The 23,205-nt window shown below is 28.0% G+C and overlaps 1 protein-coding gene across 1 annotated transcript in view; it reads left to right on the top strand.

Moving 5' to 3' along the window:
- LOC107443757 (caveolin-1) overlaps positions 1–10,198 on the top strand; it is a 27,353-nt gene extending 17,155 nt beyond the window's left edge. Inside the window, exons 2-4 of the mRNA XM_043044657.2 lie at positions 1,973–2,297; positions 5,844–6,086; positions 8,694–10,198. Coding sequence (XP_042900591.1) covers positions 1,992–2,297; positions 5,844–6,086; positions 8,694–8,804 — 660 coding nt within the window. The 5' untranslated portion in view covers positions 1,973–1,991 and the 3' untranslated portion in view covers positions 8,805–10,198. The remainder of the gene's footprint in view (positions 1–1,972; positions 2,298–5,843; positions 6,087–8,693) is intronic.
- The last annotated feature ends 13,007 nt before the right edge of the window (positions 10,199–23,205 follow it).

Below are 23,205 nucleotides of genomic sequence, written 5' to 3'. Positions count from 1 at the left end.
TATATATATATATTTTATGAAATTCTGGCAATAATAGTTTATGCAACTTTCTAACTAAATGCGTCTTTTCTAATAGCAATATTGAAGAACGCTAAGCTTAAAAAATTTAGTCTTTCAAAAGTAACTCACAAAATTATTTATCGTTCATAATAAATAGATAATGAGGAGTTGATCTTCATCCCTCTTTCATAGTTCATCCCATGAAGAGCCAACGCCCTTTTCTAGTTATCGTGGGTCAATGAATAAATCTAGGCATTTCTTGGAAAATAAAGGGAGGAGGACATTAAATATGAAGACCATCTATTGAATGTGTTTTATTGAAAAATGTCCAGTTTCAGGTGAAAAAGAACTAGTGCTTAAATTATGAATAAATTAAAATGCTATACAATTAGGTTGGACCGAAAGAAATGTCATATTTTTAAGTGAATATATTAAACTGCATATCTTTTATCAAAAGTTGCTTATTTATTTAAAATATACTCCATTTACTTCAATACAGTTTTCAAACGAGATTTTAATGCATTAATGCCTGTTGTAACGAAGTGGTGATCTTTAGAATGAATAAACTCTCTTTTTGACTGTCCTCATTTTCATACTCTTTAGCCCATAAAAACTGTTCTAAATGTTTAAAAAATGAATAAGTTTATTTAGCAAATGAGCTTGATCACCGTATTTTTCACAAATTGACAGAACATTCAGAAATGTTTTTACGGGCTGAACTGTGGATCTGTGTGTGAACAGTCAGAAAAATTCCATATCAGATTTTATTTATTCTAATGATCGTAATTTCTAAAAGATCTATGCATTAAAATCTCGTTGGGCAAAGTGTATTGAAGCAAATGGAGCCTATTTGGATTAAATAAACAACTCTTGAAAAAAATATGCAGTTTTATTAGATTCACTCAAAAAATTCAATATTTCATACTCTTCAATCTAATAATATGAAGAATTGAACTTAAATTAATTTTATAAATGAAGGAAAGGTAAATTTTGTTTTATGGAAAATATATTTTTGACAGGAGTAATTTTTAAAAACTTTTATAACTAAATATATAGGGTGGCACACAACGCCAACCTTATTTTTATAACTCTTGTAAAATGTCGAAAAAAGTATACTTACTCTGAATCACAAAGCAATATTAAAGAGAGGAAAAAAGTCACCGATATCTAGTGAATAAAGATTAAGGAAGAAGGGATTAAAAATATCAAACTTTGTTGTATTGCCAGGCTTTTATTAATCACCTCCTTACATTCAACTCTTCTCAGTTTCCTGAGACAATCAAGCAAATTTTGATGAGTTTAATGGCACCTCCATCTTAACTCATTCAAGAATGATTTGTCAGATTTCGATAGCGTTTTTATTATTATTGCTCTTTGCTAATTTCTATACCAATGTTTGATAATTACTATACCAATATTATCCCCAATTTGATATACCTAATACGTATGCTTCCTTATCCTAATTTTTAACAAAAGGATTCTAAAAATATATGTTAAGAGGTGTAATGACGAAACATCAAGTAATTTTGCATTTAACAGACTCTAAACCTCACTTAGTTTATGAAAATAAATAAATTAATTAATTATTTTCCATAAAAAACTGAAAAATACGATGACAATATCAGTAATATTATTTGAAATGAAGCCAAAATTTTAAAAACTTAGTAAATTTCCTAAATTCTCAATTTTTAAAAATATTTTTTGAATAATACTTCCATCTTTATACATTGTATAGTGCTTAAAAAATCTAAATTGGTAGCGCTTCGAGAACTTGTCAATGCAGAGCTGTGACTGTTTATTTAGACAATTTGTCGAACAGATTTTAAAATAAATGTTTTAAAAACTACATCTAAAGAAAAAAGCAATGGTGGAGAACTTCAAAAATTATACTGTCTTCAAAAATATACTCATTAAATTAAAATGATCTTAAATTTCATGCCAGTTAATAAAATATTTTTTGTTGTTTTTCTAGGTTACTTTAAAACTCTGATATGGACACCGGCCGAGATAAAACATCCATCAAAGGGTCGCAGACCAATGTAGCAGAGTCAACCCAACCTTTATTGGAGACTCTGAGTTCAGGTGGTGATGGGACCAAAGGTACACCCGAGAAGGAGAGAATCGAAATTGAATCTACTATAAGTATACAGAGAGGATCAAGCAACAAGGATATCAATGATCAGGAGCCCACTGAAGAGGGTAGACGACGATTGCGACCACTTACATGCATTGACAGCTTTACCATGAGCATGAACCTCTTGGATCGAGATTCTACTCATATAAATGACTACATCAATGTAATTCTTTAAAACTAGTCTTTTTATGTTCAATATAACGTTTCATTCAATGTACTTATAGGTAAGATCACCGAACAAAAAATTAGTCACCCCTAGATAGACCACGAGAAACATGATAAAGATCTGGAGGTAGGTTTGTGATGTTCTGGAGTTGTTTATCTTATTATGGGTTGAGTCCGCTCTCTGAGGTGACTACTGACATGAACTAGCTTGTTTATTTTAAAAATTGCATAATCAGGCGTTGCTTTTCAGTCAATATCTTCATGATGAGTATATTGTTTGATTTATTAAGATAGTAACAGAAAGTTCATTGGGTTGAAAGAATATATGATAGGTCACGCATCCTACTACAGCTCGATTAGCCTAAAAAAAAACACTTGACTTGGAACCAAAATCTTTCAAATATGTTAGAGCAGTGGGTAAAATGCAAAAATTAGCATTAGTTACTAATTTATTTAGTGTTTCTGTATCATCAAATTTTTTGTGAGTGGCTTTAAGGGTACCAGCAAAACCTAGTGAATTATCTTACTAACAGATAGTTATCAGGTCCTGGGGTGGAATATCCAAACGATGTTTCTCATTATTTTTTTAGGGGGTACTAATGCTTTGTTAGGTGAGCTTACATTATCCATAAGTCCTATTGTCGCCTGCATGTAGTACATTTCTCTGTACACAAATAACCACTATACTTCAGCAACATCGACTTTTTCGCGCATGCGGTTTTGAGTTATTTGCAGAACATGGTCACCACACTTTGTGAAAAATATCACAAAATCTTTCTTTCGCAATAGATTACAAATTTGTAAGATTTAGAATTGCTTAAGTCAAAAGATTTAGAGAATGCATTGATTTGGATGGACGTCTAATAGCATTTATTATTGAATCTTCTATAAGTTGGTATGAACTTTTATTATTTTATGAGAAAAGGAAGATAAGATAGATAAAAAGCTAATAGCTTTATCTGAACATACCCTCTTATTTTTTATTTTGTCTTCGTCATTAACAACCAATCCACTTCGGATTTGTGGTAATATAGCATTCTACCCTGCAGTTTTAAAATTTACTGAAAAGAATAAAAATTTCTGGGTGAGTATTGGGACAAACTCGCCTTTGCTCAGGAAACATTTTGATTAAAATCAACTAGTATTTCAACTAGTACGACAAATTCTAATTTTTTTAATAGTAATTGATACAAAATAAAACTGCTTAAGTCTCCACTGTAAATGCGAAATTTAAGAATTGTTTTGGTTTGAATAGACATCGAACAGCACTTATTATTGAATCATATTACACTGGTTATCATAAATTAAGGAAAATTCACAAAAATCGCGATAACTCAAGAAATTACACATGGAATTTTATGAAACTTACCCACAATATACAACACATAGTAAGGTATTAAACAACATAAAAAGAAATTATCAGACATTAATAGTAGTATAGAAATTAGCACATGTATAAAATAAACAAATTGGAAGTATCGGTTTGCAATAGAAAAAGTACCTTTAATATGGAATATGATTGNCCTATTGGATTAAGGTCAGGTGAATTTGGGGGCCAACGCATGACTTAAAAGTCACTGAAATGTTCCTCAACGATTCGACCCTTATGACATGGTGCATTATTCTGTTGGTAAACACCATCCCCCGCAGGAAAAACTGTTGCCATAAATGGGTGAACCTGGTCTGCAACTATGTTAAATTAGCTTACAGACGCCAGGGATTGTTCTATGAGGATCATGGGTCCTAATGTGCCCCATGAAAGCATTGTTCCTGGGTGAGAAACCATGAAAACCTGGGCGAGCCCATTGTATAGATGGAGGGTGGTCGTAATGTAATGGCTCTTCGGTGTACTTATAGGTAAGATCACCGAACAAAATATTATTCACCCCTAGATAGACCACGAGAAACATGATTAATGTCGGGAGCTAGGTTTGTGATGTTCTGGAATTGTTTTTCTTATTATGGGTTGAGTCCTCTCCCTGAGGTGACTACTGACATGAACTAGCTTGTTTATTTTAACAATTGCATAATCAGGCGTTGCTCTTCAGTCAACATCTTCATGATGAGTATGTTGTTTGATTTATTAAGATAGTAACAGAAAGTTCATTGGGTTGAAAGAATATATGATAGGTCACACATCCTACTACATCTCGATTAGCCTAGAAAAAGAAAAAAAACCAGTTGACTTGGAACCAAAATCTTTTAAATATGTTAGAAAAGTGGGTAAAAGACCAAAATTAGTATTAGTTTGTAATTTATTTAGTGGTTCTGTATCATCAAATTTTTTGTGAGTGGCTTTACAGAAAAACCTAGTAAATTATCTTGCTAACAGAATTTAGATAGTTATCAGGTCCTGAGGTGGACTATCCAAACGATGTTTCTCATTACTTTTTCAAGGAGATACTAATGCTTTGTTAGGTGAGCTTACATTATCCATAAGTCCAATTATCGCCGTAGTATCAGTAGTACATTTCTCTGTACACAAATAACCACTATACTTCAGCAGCATCATCGACTTTTTCGCGCATGCTGTGTTGAGTTATTTGCAGAAAATGGTCACAGTTTCCCCTCACTTTGTAAAAATATCACAAAATCTTTCTTTCGCAATAGATTACAAATTTGTAAGATTTAGAATTATTTAAGTTAAAAAATTTAGGGAATGCATTGATTTGGATGGACGTCTAACAGCATTTATTATTGAATTTCTATAAGTGAGAATGAACTTTTATTATTTTCTGACAAAAGGAAGAGAAGATAGAAAAAAAGCTAATAGCTTCATAGGAACATACCCTCTTATTTTTATCTTCGTCATTAACAATCAATCCACTTCCCATTTGTGGTAATATCAGCATTCTGTCCTGAAGTTTTAAAATTTACTGAAAAGAATGGAAATTTCTGGGTGAGCATTGGGACAAAATCGCCTTTGCTCAGGAAACATCTTGAGTAAAATCAACTAGTATATATGTTACAAGGAGTCAAAATAACTTAAAGCTCCCGTGGTTAGCCGGGAGACAAGGGGATAAGATGATTGTTTTATCAGTGGAGATCATTTTCATTAGTATAGGGGTCGCTGCGATTCAGGAACAATAATCAGATTTTCAACACTTCTATTCCTCTCAGGATTATACAATTTGTGTGCTCGTTCCAATGGAGTTATAATATTTTTAAAAATTTTTATATGTTCAAGTACAAAAAATATAATCATTCTCTTAATTTCAATAAAAATCTTTCAACCGACAAATTCTAATTTTTTCAATAGTAATTGATACAAAATAAAACTGTTTAAGTCTCGACTGTAAATGCAAAATAATTTAAAGATTGTTTTATTGGTTTGGATAGACATCGACCAATATTTATTATTGAATCATATTAGTTGGAATGAACATTTAAGCCTTGACTGTAAATATGCTTCTGAGAAAAAAAGTCACAATTTTAAAAATAAAATCCCAAAAAGTAAATCTTTCCAACAATTTCAAAGCAAAAATTTAAACTATTTTTCCTTAATTCAAAAACAATCAATTTTTAATTGCAAAAAATTTTATAGGTGGTGTTCGAAGAAATATTGGCTGAACCTCGTGCAAACCAAAGCTTCGACCAAGTATGGAGGTTTGCTTATGTTCTGTTTGCTGGGACCAAATTCTGGGTGTACCGAGTACTAGCAGCAGTATTTGCTTTACCATGCGGATTACTTTGGGGATTAATTTTCTCTTTTACGTGTATTGCCAGCGTATGGATCATATCTCCTGCCATGAAACTTGTTGACGTCCTCCTTCATGTCGTTAGAAGGGTATTGTTAAACTTTAGATCTATTTGCAATGAAATATTTTTGTGCTTGTTGAAATGGCCAACAGTTGACTATTTGTTAATACTTATTTAGTTAAGATTTACTTTTTGATCTTCAGTACTTTTTTTTAAAAACTTATAGTGGAAGCGTTGAAAAAAAAATGTCATGATTTGAATAAATCATAAACATAAGTAACAAAAACTGGAATGGGAAACTGGGCATTTAAAGATTACACTGGGGGATATTTTATTTATGTTGCATGAGATTTTTAAAAAGATATTCGATAATTTCATATCACTTCATTTAAAATTTGCAATCAGTTTTTCTCTAAAAGATCTAGTTTGTTTTTTTAATGACATTTTTAGTCGATATGTTTAAAAGCACTATTTATTACAGGTGGTTGCACAAATGTTGCGACCACCGTCTAGGGGAGTTAAGGCACATCATCAGAATTAAAACTGCATAGAACCTCATGTCCGGAAATGTCGCGTCTGAATTGGGTAATATCAAACATATGCATAAATGCAACGAAAAATTTGTTCTCTAATGTTATTCATTTAAGCAAAAATAAAAAAATATCAAACAATACACCTCTTACAATGAATGGCTTATTTTTGATTATAAAAAAATCAATTAGGATAATTTATATCAGGTATGAAATTTATGTGTTTAAAATATGTAAGAACGCTGAAACATTTTGTGTGTATAAGTCTTACAGATACCTGAAAGAAAGCATTGTCAGTATAAGATACCTTAAAAAAACTCATTTCGTTATTCACAAAGGTAGTAATTATTATTTCAAAAATGTTCGGACATTGATTTCCCATTGTGAATTAACTTCATATTTGATGGACTGTAAATTGAAGTTTTCTCATTGTCACTTTTTTTATAGCAGATGAGTGATACATTAAACCAAAAATTATTTCGATGCTTCAAAGCATGCTGTGATAAAAGCAAATGCTTACTATTTCGAATATAGTAAGCATTTGCTTTTAACACTATTTTCATCACATAGTCTTAGGATATGACTGATACAATATAGATTCTAATTATTACCGAATTATCACCAATGAAAAAAATATTTATACAAATACTGTTTTCAACTTGCCTTGCTGATTCAGCCTAATTGAATAAATCCTGCAAATATTTAAGTGGCTAGATTTTTAAGCGATCGAAATAAGGAAATGAGAACAGCGACCCAGGCAAATATGCCCATACGCCAATTATTTGATGCCTCGTCGTCGACTTGAAATCCAGCTCAGTCCAAGGACCAAGCAATACTCGGACACCGGGCAGGCTCCGAGTCACGCAAGAATTAGAGTACCATAGTTGCGATCGAGAGCAAAGGAGGTATTTAACAAAACACACAAAAGGTATTAAATCAAAGTAATACAAAACACACAAAAGGTATTAAATCAAAGTAATACAAAATACACAAAAGGTGTTAAATCAAAGCGATCGAAATAAGGCAATCTTCGTAAGTTGTTTAATGGGCGTTGCTCTCATGAAATAAAATTGCACAACATAGACTCCAATATTATGTACCTATATAGCAGTAATATTGTAAAAAAATTGAATTGGAAATGGAGAATTAACTGAATAGTTAAATAAGTGAAAAATTCCTAGATTTTTCAAAGGACGAAATTTGAAATTTGTTTTACTATCTCAAGCTCGATTTTCACAAAAAAATTGACATAATTGTTTCGCTCTCGAAAAATTTGGTTTACTTTTTTGGTTACCATGGCAATGGCCCTCTTCCCCTACCCTTCTTTCCGTAATGAAACTACAATTTGTTTGATGCACGACTAGATTAGGGCAAATTCTGGCGGAAATTTGGAGTAGAAAAATTAGAGAAAAAAATACTTACGGAATTTTAAGGTTAGGAAGGATGTTCTTTTGTTATTAAATTCCTTAAGAGCCTATTTCATCTCATTGATGTTTAAATTTTTTTTCTGCATGGTAAAGAATTTATTTAAATTTTAAATAAACAAAATATTTTGTAATATTATTGTTTTGCTCATAAAATATTGAATATTGATGATTTCTTGAAAAAAATTCTTGATTCAGTTTTTGAAATCCAATCTGACCAATCTGTCTGGTGAAAACATTTCTAGTAAAAAAAATGTTATAATTCTGGAAATAAAACCAAAATATGCGATATCTGAACCATTCATTAGGCAGTTTTTCCAACCATGGTACTGGTTTACTAGAAATTTTGGTTTTCAAGTTTTTAGATTTAATTACCAATTTAATTATTAATTAGTAACAAAAAACAAACCTGAAAAGTAAATGTAGCCAAGCAAATAGTTTTTCGGCAGTGCTCTAAGGTACCACGATCAAATTACCAAATTTTATCCCACTTACCAAATTTTAACACATATTATTTAACTACATATTATTCTTAATTTTACCGAAAAAATTACCAAATGTCTTCGGTAAAATTTACAGAGCCTTTTGGGCGTGAGCTAGAAACGAGGTAAATTTTACTATATACTGGTGGTTTTGATCATACTATTTATTAGTGTATTAAATATTTAAAGTATTCACAGTAAAATATTTTGTAAATATGTAAACAATAACTTAAGCTCAGTATTAATATGCATATTTTAGGTTTGGGGAGGCACTGTTCGAGCTGTTTTGGATCCTGTGTTCCAATCTGCAAGCATCTTGATAACTGCAAAAAGAGAAACTGTGCAGCCAAACTCTCAAGAAACAGTTTAATTTAAAAGTTTTAAATGATTTTTAAGTTTTATCCGCTATGTTGAGTCGATATACACACTAAAATTGAATGTGCAATGTGATTTTATTTTCGTTACGTAGCAAGTGAAATAAGCCACATGAATCTTTTCTTTTTTTAAATACATTTATGTAACTCGCTATTACTAAGCTTAGTTGAACGGCGGTTTCTATTTCACAAAGTATCGTAAATGTTTCAGAGATGTTTTTTGTGACTTTAAAGATCGTTGCACCAAAGAATTTGTTTTAAAAGCATGTACAGCTTTTCAATTGATATTTATATAAAAATCTTTACTGCCATTTTGAAAATTATTTTGAAGTTGGCGTATTGTGACATTTTCACTGCGCAACTTTTTATAAAAGCAGTTGTAAAAATATCTATTCTAATTTATTGTATTGTAAAAATGTCAACATTGTGTGCTCATTTGCAAAATGTAATAGTTATTTGATTTTGTATGGAAAAGATTTCAATAAGAGGGAATACGTTTAGCTGAATAGTAAGAAAGAATGCATTAAAGAAGTATTCATTAAAAAGGAATATTGTTGTGAAAAAATCATATCTTAATATATATTTAAAAGAATATAAAAAAAATTTCTTTAAATTTTATCATCATTGAAAGTTTTGCGAAGCGCACAATTAAATTAATTATCAAAATGAGTCGTAAGACTATAAAATTTTGTATCCAAAAATTGCATTTAAAATTCTGAATGTTATTATCATTAAAACTTTCTACCGTCCTAAGTGTTTGTTTTTGTTTTAATTCATAGAACCGACATTAATTGTAGCTAGCATAATTACAATATGCGAGAAATCATACTTTAAGAGGATAAAAAAATGTGCGACAAAATGGTACGTTTTAAACGATGAAAGTTCTCGTATATTTTCGGAAACTTCTTTTATATAAACTAATAAATGTTTGCATTTCTCATTTTATATTTTTTTGAACAATAGCAAGAATGAGATTTATTCTTTTGCTCATTATCAGAAAAAAAATCATCATAAATTTTTTGTTGGCAGTATTATATCGTTTCCTGACGTATTAAAATGATTAAATAAAACTAGAAGTATTACTTTTTATAATTAAAATATATTTTAATGTCTTTTTAATGGAATAACGTATTATCTTATATTTTGTTAAGCGATATCGTATTGATTTTTATTTAAATTATTATTACATTTTATGATTATATTACATATTTTTTCCTAAAACTGTAAGTACTTTAATAATAGTTTTTCTTATTCTTATAAACTTTTAAGGTTTAGAAATGCCGTTTTTTTGTAAAAGTAATATTTTTAATAAGAGATATGTTTAGGGAATAGCTATAATAAAAGAAAATTTGTAAATTTTTTTCTGTTTTCTTAATTTCAAATACAAAAATATATTAAGAAAAGAAAATTAATGTTTTTTATTGAAATAATTTTATTAAAAAATTAGCATGTAATCTAAGTCTAAATTTGTAAGCACATGGTGCAGAGGTGTACAAATCAAGTTTCAATTAAATTTATATGAAAATATTAAAAATTTATTGATACAATATTTATTACTACAGTGAACTTTTATTTATTCAAATTTGAATTTACAGTATAAAAACTCTCAGTTCTGGAATAATTAATATTCAGGTGAAGAAAAGGTCCAAATCTTAAACCATAGCGTGATGCTCTTATTATTGTTGTTGCCATTTAGTGTGTTTCTCATACATTGCATTGAGGTCGTGCCTAGCTTCTATTGCATCGACGATATTCTTTAAAAGAGTCTTCGTTGGAAATAAACTAGTCAAGCAACAACGAAGTTGCATGAAAATGTTTTAGTGTTTTGTACATCATATTCTTTTATAAAAGATTTTATTAAAATTTACATAAATATTTATCAAAGTTTTTAACTAACTTGAATACTTTATTGATCCCATAATTACAGCAATTTTTATCTCATTAAAATATCTGCACTTCTCTACACTTTCAACACTTTTCTATTTCCTATGCTTATGTATGTACGCGTGTCCATATAGACAATTAATAAGTTAAATTCTAATTTTAGCTGGAATGCGAAATTATTTACATGAATACAAATTATTTATTAATTAATTCATCCTATAAATACGTTTTTATTCAGCTTTTGTTGATGTGTTTAGCTACTAAAAGTTGTGACTTCAAAATAAAGTTTATGTATGTTATTTCAAAAATAACCTCAGCAATAAGAAAAAATAATAAATAAATTATCGAGCCATATTAAAGATCAATTAACTGATAAATTGTCTAGTTTTGTCCTTGATAAGCTTTAATTCGCTTCAAAATTTAATTCTGCCAATTGGAATTATTGTTTTCCTGATGTATATGGATAAATATGTAAATTTGATTACACAACATGAGTGAAAATTTAGTCTATGAATATTATTTGATTTGTATAAAAGTTTGCAACAAATGCAAAAAAGTATTACATGTTTGTATTGTCAATAGAACGCTCTTATATCATTTAGTGTAATTAATATTTTATGATATTAAGAGGATTAAAAACTTGGTGGCAATGATAGTAAAAGACAAAAAATAACTTTAAAATTATGAGTATGTTATAAAAAAATAGTTAAAATAGCATGTAATTTCCGATGCTTCACTTGAGTTGCATGTTTTGTACAAAACTAAAAGAAAAAAATGGCGACGAACATTTTGAGATGGAGTTACTTTGCCAACAGATGGCGCCACTGTTGTATTTATATTTATTTTAACTTTACTTGTTCATCGCTGGATTCAATTTAATTCATTTTATCCTGCTTATTTGTAATGTTTTTTGTCGGCATTTTTCTGTGTTATACGGTGCACTAAAGATACGTTTAAGTATAGCATCGAATCTTGCATGTCATTTTAGCACTCACTGGTCACTTCCATGTTGTGTTCTATTATTTTTATTTTATGTATTTATTTATTTATTTTTTTGATTTTAAAGTTGGTTTTTGTTTTTTTACTTATGCCTTATGAGTGTTTAAAACAAATCAAAGGTAGATATTATTATACATTTTTTGTTTTTAAAAAATATCGGAAAAAGAAATCGTTTTTAAATTAAATTGTGTGTAAACGAATGCTCTCAATATGAGTGATGAGATTTATTCGGGAAAACTTTCTGTGTGAATAATATTTAAGACAAAAGGAAAAGCCATGACAGGATCAAAAACTTGTATTGTAAGTATCTGTGTTTTTAAATGTTGCATTAGTTTCCTTTGCATGCTGCTATTAGATTTGTGAACAGTTTGTGTTGTTTAGTGTCAAACAAAATGTTTCATTATAATGTCTGTGATTCTTTTTTCTTTTATAAAATTTAAACGAGAAAACTTTTAGTTTCTCAAAAGGCCGGTTTGCAATAAGTAAGTAGTGGTGGAATAAGTTTTTATTTAGAGTAGAATAGTTGTATGTGTAATTTTGTTTTTATTCGTAGCTATAATTTACTGTAATGCTTGTGAAATTTGAAGATCTCTTTTAAGGAATTACAAAAAACGCATCAAATACTGAAATAGTAATACTTACTTGCTCATTTTAAAGTCTTCATTGAGTCTTCATTGTATACGTAAAATACTTACAAATATTGTTGATTTATTTGTAATTTTATGTAATAGAATTTTTCTCAAAAAACTTTTTAAAAAATATACATTTGACATAATTTTATTGGAAAAAAAACAGGATTAAAAAATATTGTATTTTTTATATATTCAAGGATAGATTTTGTGGTTTATTAATTGTTATTATAAACAGAACCATTGTATGATTAATATTATTGATTCAAAAATTATACAAGATAATGTTGTACTTTTTCCCTCCAGAAATCGGAATTTGTTAAAATAGGACGAAATTAATTCATCAAAAAAGTATTCATGTAAATTTACTTCTAAAATCTTCAGAATCAGAAATTAATAAAAAGTCCTAATCTGAAATTAAAGAAAAATCTTTAACAAAGATAGATAAGGAGAGAGTCTATTCAAATTTGACTAAAAAAAGGCAACATCTAGAATTTATAAATAAAGGTTTCAACTGAAGTTTTTAATATCCTCATCAAAAATTAAGTTTTCATCTAAAATTAATTTTAAAACTTGAATATAATGTAACTCTATTAAGAAATAATTTGAAATTAATTATATTTCTTTAAATCTCTAGCTAATAATATGATTTTATAAAAAGTTTTCATAATTTTTTTTGTTTCTGTATTTGGAAATAAAAAGTTATAATCTAAAAAGATAGTCGCAAATAATTGTTGCAATAACTATTGATATATTTTGCAATAACTTTACTTGTCAAACTTCTTGCTTTTATCTATCGGTAGGATTACAAAAAGTAAATATCGTTTCAAGTAAATTTTTGTTTAAAAAGTAAATTTATTCGGGCGAAGTTTTAAAATTTGGAAAATTTTGTCAGACTATATTACATCACACTAGGTGAATAGAAAAAGGTCAGTAAATTGGTGATCTGTTAATACATGATTTTAAATTACTGACAATCTCAACTTTCTCAAATAAAATGAGCAAGAATGAGCGTTGTTATGATAATCTGCTAAATTGTAATTAATATTATTGAATATAAATAAAGCTTTAAAATGACGATTTCCTTAATATTGCATAGTCATGAAGTAAGAAAAATTCTCTTGGCTATATATATATTAATGAGAAAAAAAATACTATTGCAAAATTATTATATATTATTATGAGTAATATGAAATATATATATATTTCTCGCATGTTAGGTGATATACATGTTAATAGAAATTGGAAATGTTTAATTAGAGCGGTTAAAAACTGCTGTTTATAGAAAAATATATCTGAATTATAGTAAAAATGATTAATTTGTGATCCATTTAGATGCAAGTTGTATATAATCTGACTAACATTTATCTTTAAGAATCGCACACTACGAAATATGTTCAAAAAATTTTAAGCATATAATAATTAGAAAATGACTAGTCATTTCACATGGATTTAGAGATTGCGTCATATTTGTTAATGATAGGTATAATACTTATTTTTAATAATTTTTCTTGTCGTCATTTAAATTTTTTTAATTCCTACTAGAAGTCTTGTATGATTAAGTACCTACAGAAAAAATAGACATAAAAATTTGAAAATGTAGAGACAGGATTTCTTCTTAAATATATAATCTAGGCAAGAGAAAAATTAAAACAGTACTTTAATTTTCATGAGAAATAAAAACGAACTAAATAAAAGTTTAAATTTTCTTCATAAAGAAATCAAGTATATTTTATACCTCAAATCAAAACATGTGTTTTAATTTTTAACTATCAGTTGAATGTTTTTTTTTAAAAATAGACTCTTAGAAACATCTAAAGTATTAAAATTTTTGAAGTTCGTCGGCATTTAAACTCTAGTATCCCATCTTGGGTTACTTATTTTAAAAGTAATATCATTTTAAATTTTTGAAATTATATATGTATATCAGTTTTTAATATGAATTTTTACAAGCTCAATTCACGTTATACATATTGCTCAAAAGTGCTAATTATATGAAAAGTTCTGCGCAAAAAGAATTTTTATAAAGCAGTATTCTGAAATTTTACTCTGCAAACTTTCTATGAGTAAAAAAAGTACATTTTGTAAAAGTAAAGATTGAATGTAAACGGCGAACTTTAAACCCTTGCTGTAAAAATGCTTTTAATTACATTTTCAATATTGTTCTTTCATATATTATAATTAATACGTATTGCGTAGGTAATTTGTAAGTAATAATATTTTATTTATGAACATCAATATTTAAATTGGATGTTCTTTTGTAGCATGTGTGATTGTGACGTATTTTTTAGTATCATATTTTACATGAATATGTATACAAATTTTTCTATGTTATACTTACCGCTGCACATTCTCATATTTATCATGTATGTAATAAATGTTTTATGTTAATGCAATTGTATTCATTATTTCTCTATCATAATCCGTGCTATCTTTATTTGCTATTTTTTCATCATTTCTATAAAGGGTCATCCTTATACAACCTTCAAAAAAGGTCTAATTTTATTTTTTACAGTATCTGGGAAGACAGCTTAATTAAAGGAATGTTCTCAAATTTTGAAAGATTGACTCTGCCGATAACGTTTTTACAGGGCATTACCATGTAAAACTTTGAAATCGTGCTACTAATTTACTAAGTTGTTGTCAACGCATGTTGTGCTTGTTCTATTGATCACAGTGAAAGTTTTTTTCGTATTTTTTTTAAAATTTATGCAAACGATTTCATAACTTTTAAAAAAGCACCATACTAGAGTATTTTTTGCTCAATACATGGTGAATAGAATTATGGAAAATAATGGGCATCATTTAATTTATACCAGTATTATTTCCGCAGAAATAAGGAAACAATTTTGAGAATTCAAAATTGCTTAATTTATCTTCAAGGGAGTCTAATGGTGATACTGCCATCTATTTAATCTTGAGAGACTTGCATTAAAAGTTTTTTGTTTGTTTGATACTCTGTAAAAAGAATTACGGAATATTTCTGGAAAAGAATCGGCAACTACTGTGACTAATTTATACCAGTAATATATCTGGCAAACAAACAGGAAACAATTTTATGAATTCAAAAACCTTCCTGTTGAAATCAATAACCTTTCTGGAATTAACCCGAAACATTCTTAAATTCACAAATCTACCCATTAAAAGGCAGTAACGTTTTTAGAATAAATCAGAATATTTGAGTTTTAGCTCAGTTGTGATTTTTCAAGTCATATCTAACAGTGAAATACAGTTTAATAAGTTGATATCATAGTGTCATCTAGCTTAAGAGCTAAATAGTACTATAATTTGTCATTCTGTGTGGCTACCCCACCTATGCAAGCTTGAGCAAGCAGCATGTTTCTATCCTCCGAGATCACCATTTAAAGAATTTCTAAATTAGAGGTTCCACATACATATGAAGAATAAAGGAAATGCGTGGTGCTTGTATTGGGAGTCGAACCCATGATTAACTGATCGGGAGAAGGGCAGGTTAACTAATAATATACGTATATACTCAGCCTCAAGGAACTAAACTCAGCTTCAAGGAACTAAGCAGCTTTAGATTCTTCACAGAATTCAAAAAAGTAATCAACAAACAAAACAACCTTGATATCCATGGAAAAAACCAATAATGTATGAAAATATAGTTCAAAATTTAAGTAATGAAAATATGTATCATAAATACATGAAAGTGTTGCCGCATTGAGAAAAAGCAATCCCAGAATTTACTTAAAGAAATTTGTTTTTCACAAAAGTCTGATCCTTATCTGTGAAAGACACGAATGCGTTTGCAAATACCGCGTAAAATTACGGAATTTTCTTACAATTTAACTACTTTGAAGATTAAGAATTTGCTTGAAATTTTGTTGAACAGAAATTTCAAGCAACTTCTTGAACTTAACCATAATCTAAGTTAATACTTTAGATAGAAGTTGTAATCTTGGCCATTTTATAATTATTATTAATATATTTTTTTAACAGGGACAGAAATTACTTTACTAAATATATATATATTTTATTGCTTGTTAAAGCACACACGTGCACTTTATACACGTGCTTAAAACTTATAGCGTGTTCAACAGTTGGGCTGAGGCTATTTTTCTTCCTTTTTTAATTCTTGTAGTTTTACATTCGTCTCACCATTTTCTCCATGCAATTAATCTTTCAATAATGAATAAGGATTATTATGGCTAAACAACCTGTATCTCTGATACAAATTTTTAGTATTTCAAAATGTACTTTAAAAAATTTGAAGTGTAAGAAGTATCAACAGTATTCCAAAATATTTATTTTAAAGTTTATTACATTATTTATAGTTTGGGAAATTTACCAATTAAAATAATGTAATGTAAAAGATGTTTAATTATTTATGGTTTTTTAAAATTCTGAAGATTATTTTCCCAACAGTTAAATGCATGGTTGCAACAAAAACCTTTAGGTAATAAAAAATATAATATTCCATTTTAATTGCTAATATTTTGCAATCAAAATATTATTTTAATTACAATATATTTTAATTGAAAGTTTAATGTAATTAATAACTTGCAAAATTATAGTCAGGAGCATTTTCTTAATCTAAATTACTGTATTTTTCATAAATTCTAATAAATATTCTAGAAATTCGAATATCTAAACTTATTTTCAGACGTTTGGTGGAACCAATAAAAAGAATACATTAATACACTTGAGGAAATGTTAACAGCAATTTTTAAAATCAAATTAATCTTACAAGAATTTGTAATTAGCAGAAAAAATCAAAATCATAATTGATGTGTTGCTTACTACTTTTTAGATAAAAGTCATCAAACTTGCAAATGCGTTGACAAGAGCATTTTTACAATCTTAATCACTGTATTTTGAAATAAATTTGGTTAGAAATTAAAACCGATAGAACAATTATGAAAGCAGAAAAAACAAGCATAACTAGAAATTTTAACAAAGGTTACATATAAACGCTGCTTAAAAAAGTAAGATAAAATAATCGTTTAATAGATGACGTCGCTGTTAGGCGATGTTTTCACGCTTTTAACTTAATTTCAAGAGTATTGCTTGAAATGGTCTTTTTCAAGCTACGAAAATTAATCATTATGGAACGTAGCAAACCACATCCATTTTTATGATATATCAAATAAATTTAAAAAGCTTAAATTAATAAAATTTTAAAAAGAATATAAGCAAATATTAGAATCAATCAATTAGAATAAATTAATATCTAGCTTATGCTCGCCTTGAACACGAACTGAACTGGCACTAGCTTTTGTTGTGCTTAGAGTACAATCTAATCGATAGTAATTTTTTTTTAAAAAACTTGGCTACTCAGATTAAATAAATTAATTTAAAAATGTGAGCTCTAGCTCACATTTTTAACTGAAACTCAAGAATGGGATTACAGAAGGTTGCTGGTAGGTGCAGCGAAGTCATTGACGAAAATGCTGCTTCAAAATAGATCTTGTTGAGCGTTATGCCGAAAAGTTCTGGACTAATCATTGCTTTACAGAATCCATTAAACTGAAGATTCATATCGAATTTGTGACTATTAATGTTCAGTCTTGAACCCAAACCAGAGAACTCTTGCATTTGAGCATTGGATCAAATACGACTTCGTTAGAACTTTATGAAGATGACTAATCCGCTTTTTGATAGGCAAAATTTGAAGTTTAACGCACTTCTGAGCCCCAGCCCTCAAATAAATAAATAAATAAAAACATATTTGTGTTTGCCAAGTGTTTAATTTTTTTCTATCAAAACATTAATTTCTTTAATTTCAGAAAAATTGTTTTAATAATAGTGAAAGAGCGACAAATGTAAGAAATTTTTTTCAGTTTACCTATCAATTCACACATTATAGTTGGGTTTTTTAAAATTTATTTTTCAATTTTTTAAAACATTTTGTGTAGCACAAAACAAAAATTTGACATTAATAGCAAAATAATATTAGAACAACTTAGCGAAATACCCATTTTCCAGAACCACAAATGCTTGAAATAAAAATTAGTCACAGCTTGAACGCTGACAACTTTGAGGTAACGTCTGCTAAAAATTAAAGTATGCATATGTCTCCTTTTTTAAAAATACTAAAAAGCAAAAATAAAAGAATTATAAATAAATCTGAACTTCCGCTTAAATAAAAGTGGCAGAAAAAAGCAGTCACTGAAATAATTTTTTTAGTCAACTGAAAAATAAATAGAAATTTTAAAACTGCGTTTGAATAAAGCACACACGTTACATGAAGAAGATATTTATTTTACTTTAAAAAAATTTCCCGACATATATTTAGAATAAATAAAACAAATGCTACTAAAGTAATAACAATTAACAACACCCACATAATTTAGAATTCATTGACAAAATACACCTAGGCATATAAATTTTAGCATGGCACTAGAACTCAGACCCAACTCAATAAATCACTATATACATCAATGTCTCACAAAACATCATAAATCAATCTTAGATGAAGGGTAAGTAAAAATTAAATTAAATAAATTCATGAAACAAATATATCAATATTAGATTCCGTAAATGATCTCCATGCCTTTTATACATAACTATTTAGATCACAATCAATGTACCTCCTACATTTAAATAATGGAAGAACTCTTAATACCTGGACTAATAGTACCAAATGGTTAACAAAATGTTAATTGTCTACTCATGATTCATACATATACCATTCCTCTTAATAAATATAACATTCATAACGAATTTTAGTTTCAGGCACAATTAAACAAACTCACAAAAGCATAATTACGCTAATAACTAAACAGATAATATTATTTTATTACATTAAGAATGTATGAATAAAATGTATAAGTGTACATATTTTCGTTAAATTTAAATACGAAAAGTGTTAATGCTCATAACTAAAAGAGTAAACACCATACAGGGCTTTTTCCAAATGAATGCAGACGTGTGTAATAGCGTAATAAATCGTGGCGAAAGCATCAGCACGAAGACGGTGTAAAGCTGATTAATCATTTCATATGAGAGCATTTAAGGTGAATGTAAAGTCGAGCTAAAACGGATGTATCCAGATTCAACGCAAGATAGAATGTGCTTTAGTGGCAGAAAGTGATCTAACTTTTCTTTTGCTCAAAGCACCACATAGTTGTCACGAGTCATAATAACAATTGGTTCATAGACAGAAGCAATAGATTTATTAGACATCATTGTGTTATCCTGCCTAGAATCTTAGCAAATCCGATATTGTTGTATGCCATTCCCATTAAACTTCCACATTATTTGTTCATAAACTTTGTCCCAGACAGCTGTTTTAAACAGCAAATTGCTTTACAATAAATGTAGATAACTTTTAACACTTAAAAATCCAGCAAATGGACGCATTCACCTTAACTCGACTTCATCTTCCTTTTTTCTTTCATGTGAACATGTGAATCAGTTTTACGCATGCAGTGGAGCACGCTTCTAACCTCAATTAGTAACCCTGCAAGTAGGTACTTTATTTACGTCATACTAGAGCTGCACAATGAGCTATTGGCGACGGTCAGGGAATCATCTCTGAGTATGATCCAAAGACATGCCATCTCAATCATGCCTCTGCTTTGGTAGCCCGATGACCCACGCGCGAAGTTCAGCACTTTACGGTAGAACAGTTTAACGAGGACCTACATCGTGAAATCTCGATCCCTGCGCTGGCTGATCAAAGTTTTCACCCACCCACTTACTGACCACAGCTAGTGATGCTTGACTTCGGTGGTCTACTGGGAACCGTGTCTTTACGATCAGTCCACTGCGGGACGTAACCCTGTAGGATGGCGCTGCTTACGCTAGAAAAGAAATAAATTAATCATTCATTTTAAAACACCGTAATTTTTTTAAAATTTTCTTTCTCTTGTTTCCTTTGTTAGAAAAAGCTTATTTATATCTTTATTTTTAAAAAAAATATAAAATTAATTAATTTATCATAATAACTTTCGCATAATTTTAAATGTTAAGGAGTGGTAGCAAGTAATAAATTTCTAAGCGATTTGCACAGAAATTCGAAAGTGTACAAAATTCTACAGTTCAGATTTCAAAAATATAAATTTTAATATAAGATATGCTATACTAGCGTTATTAGCCCACCCCTATGTTTCTTTAAATAAATAAAATAGTTATGAACCTCTTTTTTAATGAAGTATGTAGTCTGCATTCTTTGTAATAAATAATTATTTATAATAAATAATTAAAATACCCATAAAATTAGCTGCCTTTTATTAATAATTAACTAAACTGAAAAGAATTAGTCAATTTTTTTTAATTTTTAATTTTAGTTAATTATTAATGAAAGGTAATAATATATTTAAATTTAAAGTGCGATATAAAAAATGAAATCTTTATCTACGACATACTCATGAGAAGCTTAGTACTATTTCTTTGCCCCATGTACAAGTTGCATCAAACAATCGATAAATAAATTATAGTTTATGCGATACTTTTTTTTACATAAAGTCTAAAATTTAAGCAATTCACAAAATAATTATTAACGTTATAGCAATACATAAATGAATGAGAAACAATATATGTAAAATACAAACTAAAAAATGTTATAACATAAAATATTTGTAAAGTTTAAAATTATTAAAAGGGTACTTCTTTATAATACTAAAACATATAGCACCAAAAAATGTAAAGAAATTTAATGTAAATGTAAAGAAATGTAAAATAATGTAGTACATAAATGGCAGCTTAAAGGCTTGATGATCAAATTCAAATAAAAAAGAAATACAAACTATTGATAAAAATTGTTGTACAACATTTCTTCGACTCCTTTTTCATTTATTCTTAATTAGTTGCTTAATTACCATAGTAAAATATTTATTCCAAAAAACTAGCAACTACTTTTAGTTACGTCAATAAATATACAGTATTCTTTGAATTGATAATAGATTTTATGAATTTTCAAAATGCTTTGGAAGAAAGAAATTTAAAATTTTAAAAAATGACAATTAAGAACTACATAAGAACAGTTTGAAAAGCCAAATGATTTAACATTTAACATTAACAAATGATTGAACATTTAAATAAAAAGTTAAAACGCAGTATGCCTATGATGCAACAAAAAGTTAGTCACTAAAAGGAAAATTATTAGTACTAAGAAGTGAAATAAAATGAGGATATATAAATTATAAGTAGCAGCAAAAATCGTTAAAAATCCTTAAATTAAAAAAATAAGTAATAAATAGGTTCTACTGATTATGTTAATGAGGCTTTGAAGTATATATAAATTATAAAAAAATTGAGAGAAGGTATGGGATCAAAGATATAAAGTGTTGAAAAATGTTTAAATATCTAACAAACGTTAACTTAAATTTTAAAAGTTTTAAATTAACTCATTTATGAGTAAATTTAATAAAAATGTGTTAAAATGGTAATTGTATTTAACTTACTTTAGCTATATAACATAAAATCCAAATATCCTTTTCAAAATTCGGTGTCATATGGAAATTTATATAAGAAAAGAAATATTATCTGAGAACATGTAACTTTTTTGTACTACCTAAATGTTTTTCATTCAGTTCTTTTACAGTTTTCTTTATTTAGGATTCTTTCTTTCATACGATTTTGATCAGGTTTGAAAAAATAATTCATGTTAGTTGCCTTAACTCATATTATTTTTACTTATACTAGACTATATAAAGGTACTTTATATATAAATTTAATATTGCAAATTTAAATTTTTAAAGGAAAGCTTCTTAAACAATGTCGTATTTATAACCATTTTTTCATGTCTGTTATCAGATAGGATATGACATTTTAAAGAATAAAAAGATCGGAAAATTAAATAATTAAAAAAAAAATAATTCCTAAAATAACTGCTAAGCTATATTATTCAGTTACATGAATGATAAATGAATATATAAATATTTTTAGTTCATCTAATTATTGTAACAAACTACCACACAAAAGATTTTGCTTCATCAACCAAAAACAGAACATTCGAAACAGCTGCTTACATATCTTTCCTTAGCAGTCTTCAATGGCAAACATGCGTCGCCAAACATAAGTACCAATTGTCTAGTTTTAAAAAAAAGTGAATACATATATGACATCATTTTCTGGCCAGCTCTATTTAGTTATAACAAAACTTATACTTTTATTAATTGTTTTATGTAACCTTTTTAAAATGTCCTTTGTGCATTTTAGTACAAGAATAACATCTGACAAAGTGAAAGTTTATTTTCGGGAAGTAAGTTTGAGAAAAACATTTTAGGTTTTATGTTACTGACAGATACATTTTTAGTTCCCTGTCAACTAATTTCTGAATGTTAGAAAATTATTTCGTTAAACAATATTTTAAATTTTTTATATTTTTACTTAGAAGTGTCTACGAATGCTTATTTTATGATGAAAAAATAATATAAAGTGTTTCAAAAATATCTCTCATGAAAGGAGATTTAAAGGCACCGAATTAAGAAAACTACCTCCTCAACATATATTTTATTTAAATAAAATTAATTAAATAAAATTAATTAAATCAAAGCGAAAAGTGAAATAAAGATACCACAATTCAGTAAAATGAAACATAAATCTTATCGGAAGGAATTATTGAAAGAATAGGTATTCTTTTATATTATTTCGAAGACTTTACGGTTTGCTGTTGTTTAATAATAAATATTTCCTAAAAAATACCATAAATTTAGAAAATGATGAGTTATTTTTAAGAAACAGATAGCTGAAAATTAAACTAGATTATATGTTAGTTTTCTTAAAAACTAAGCAGATAATAATACTTATTTTGCTGTTAAAAGTTTTAACAATAATATCAAGTAATTAATCCACACCAGCACTTTTTTTTAAAATTTAAAGTGCTTTTTATTAGATTACAACGGTAAATATATCATAGAGTCAAATATTTTGCTCATGATCAATACCAGCATTTTTTCGCTTAATTAGTTTAATA

This window comes from Parasteatoda tepidariorum, chromosome X1 (genome assembly GCF_043381705.1).
Source record: "Parasteatoda tepidariorum isolate YZ-2023 chromosome X1, CAS_Ptep_4.0, whole genome shotgun sequence".
Lineage (NCBI taxonomy): Eukaryota > Metazoa > Arthropoda > Arachnida > Araneae > Theridiidae > Parasteatoda > Parasteatoda tepidariorum.
This window is presented reverse-complemented; position numbering and strand designations above follow the sequence as displayed.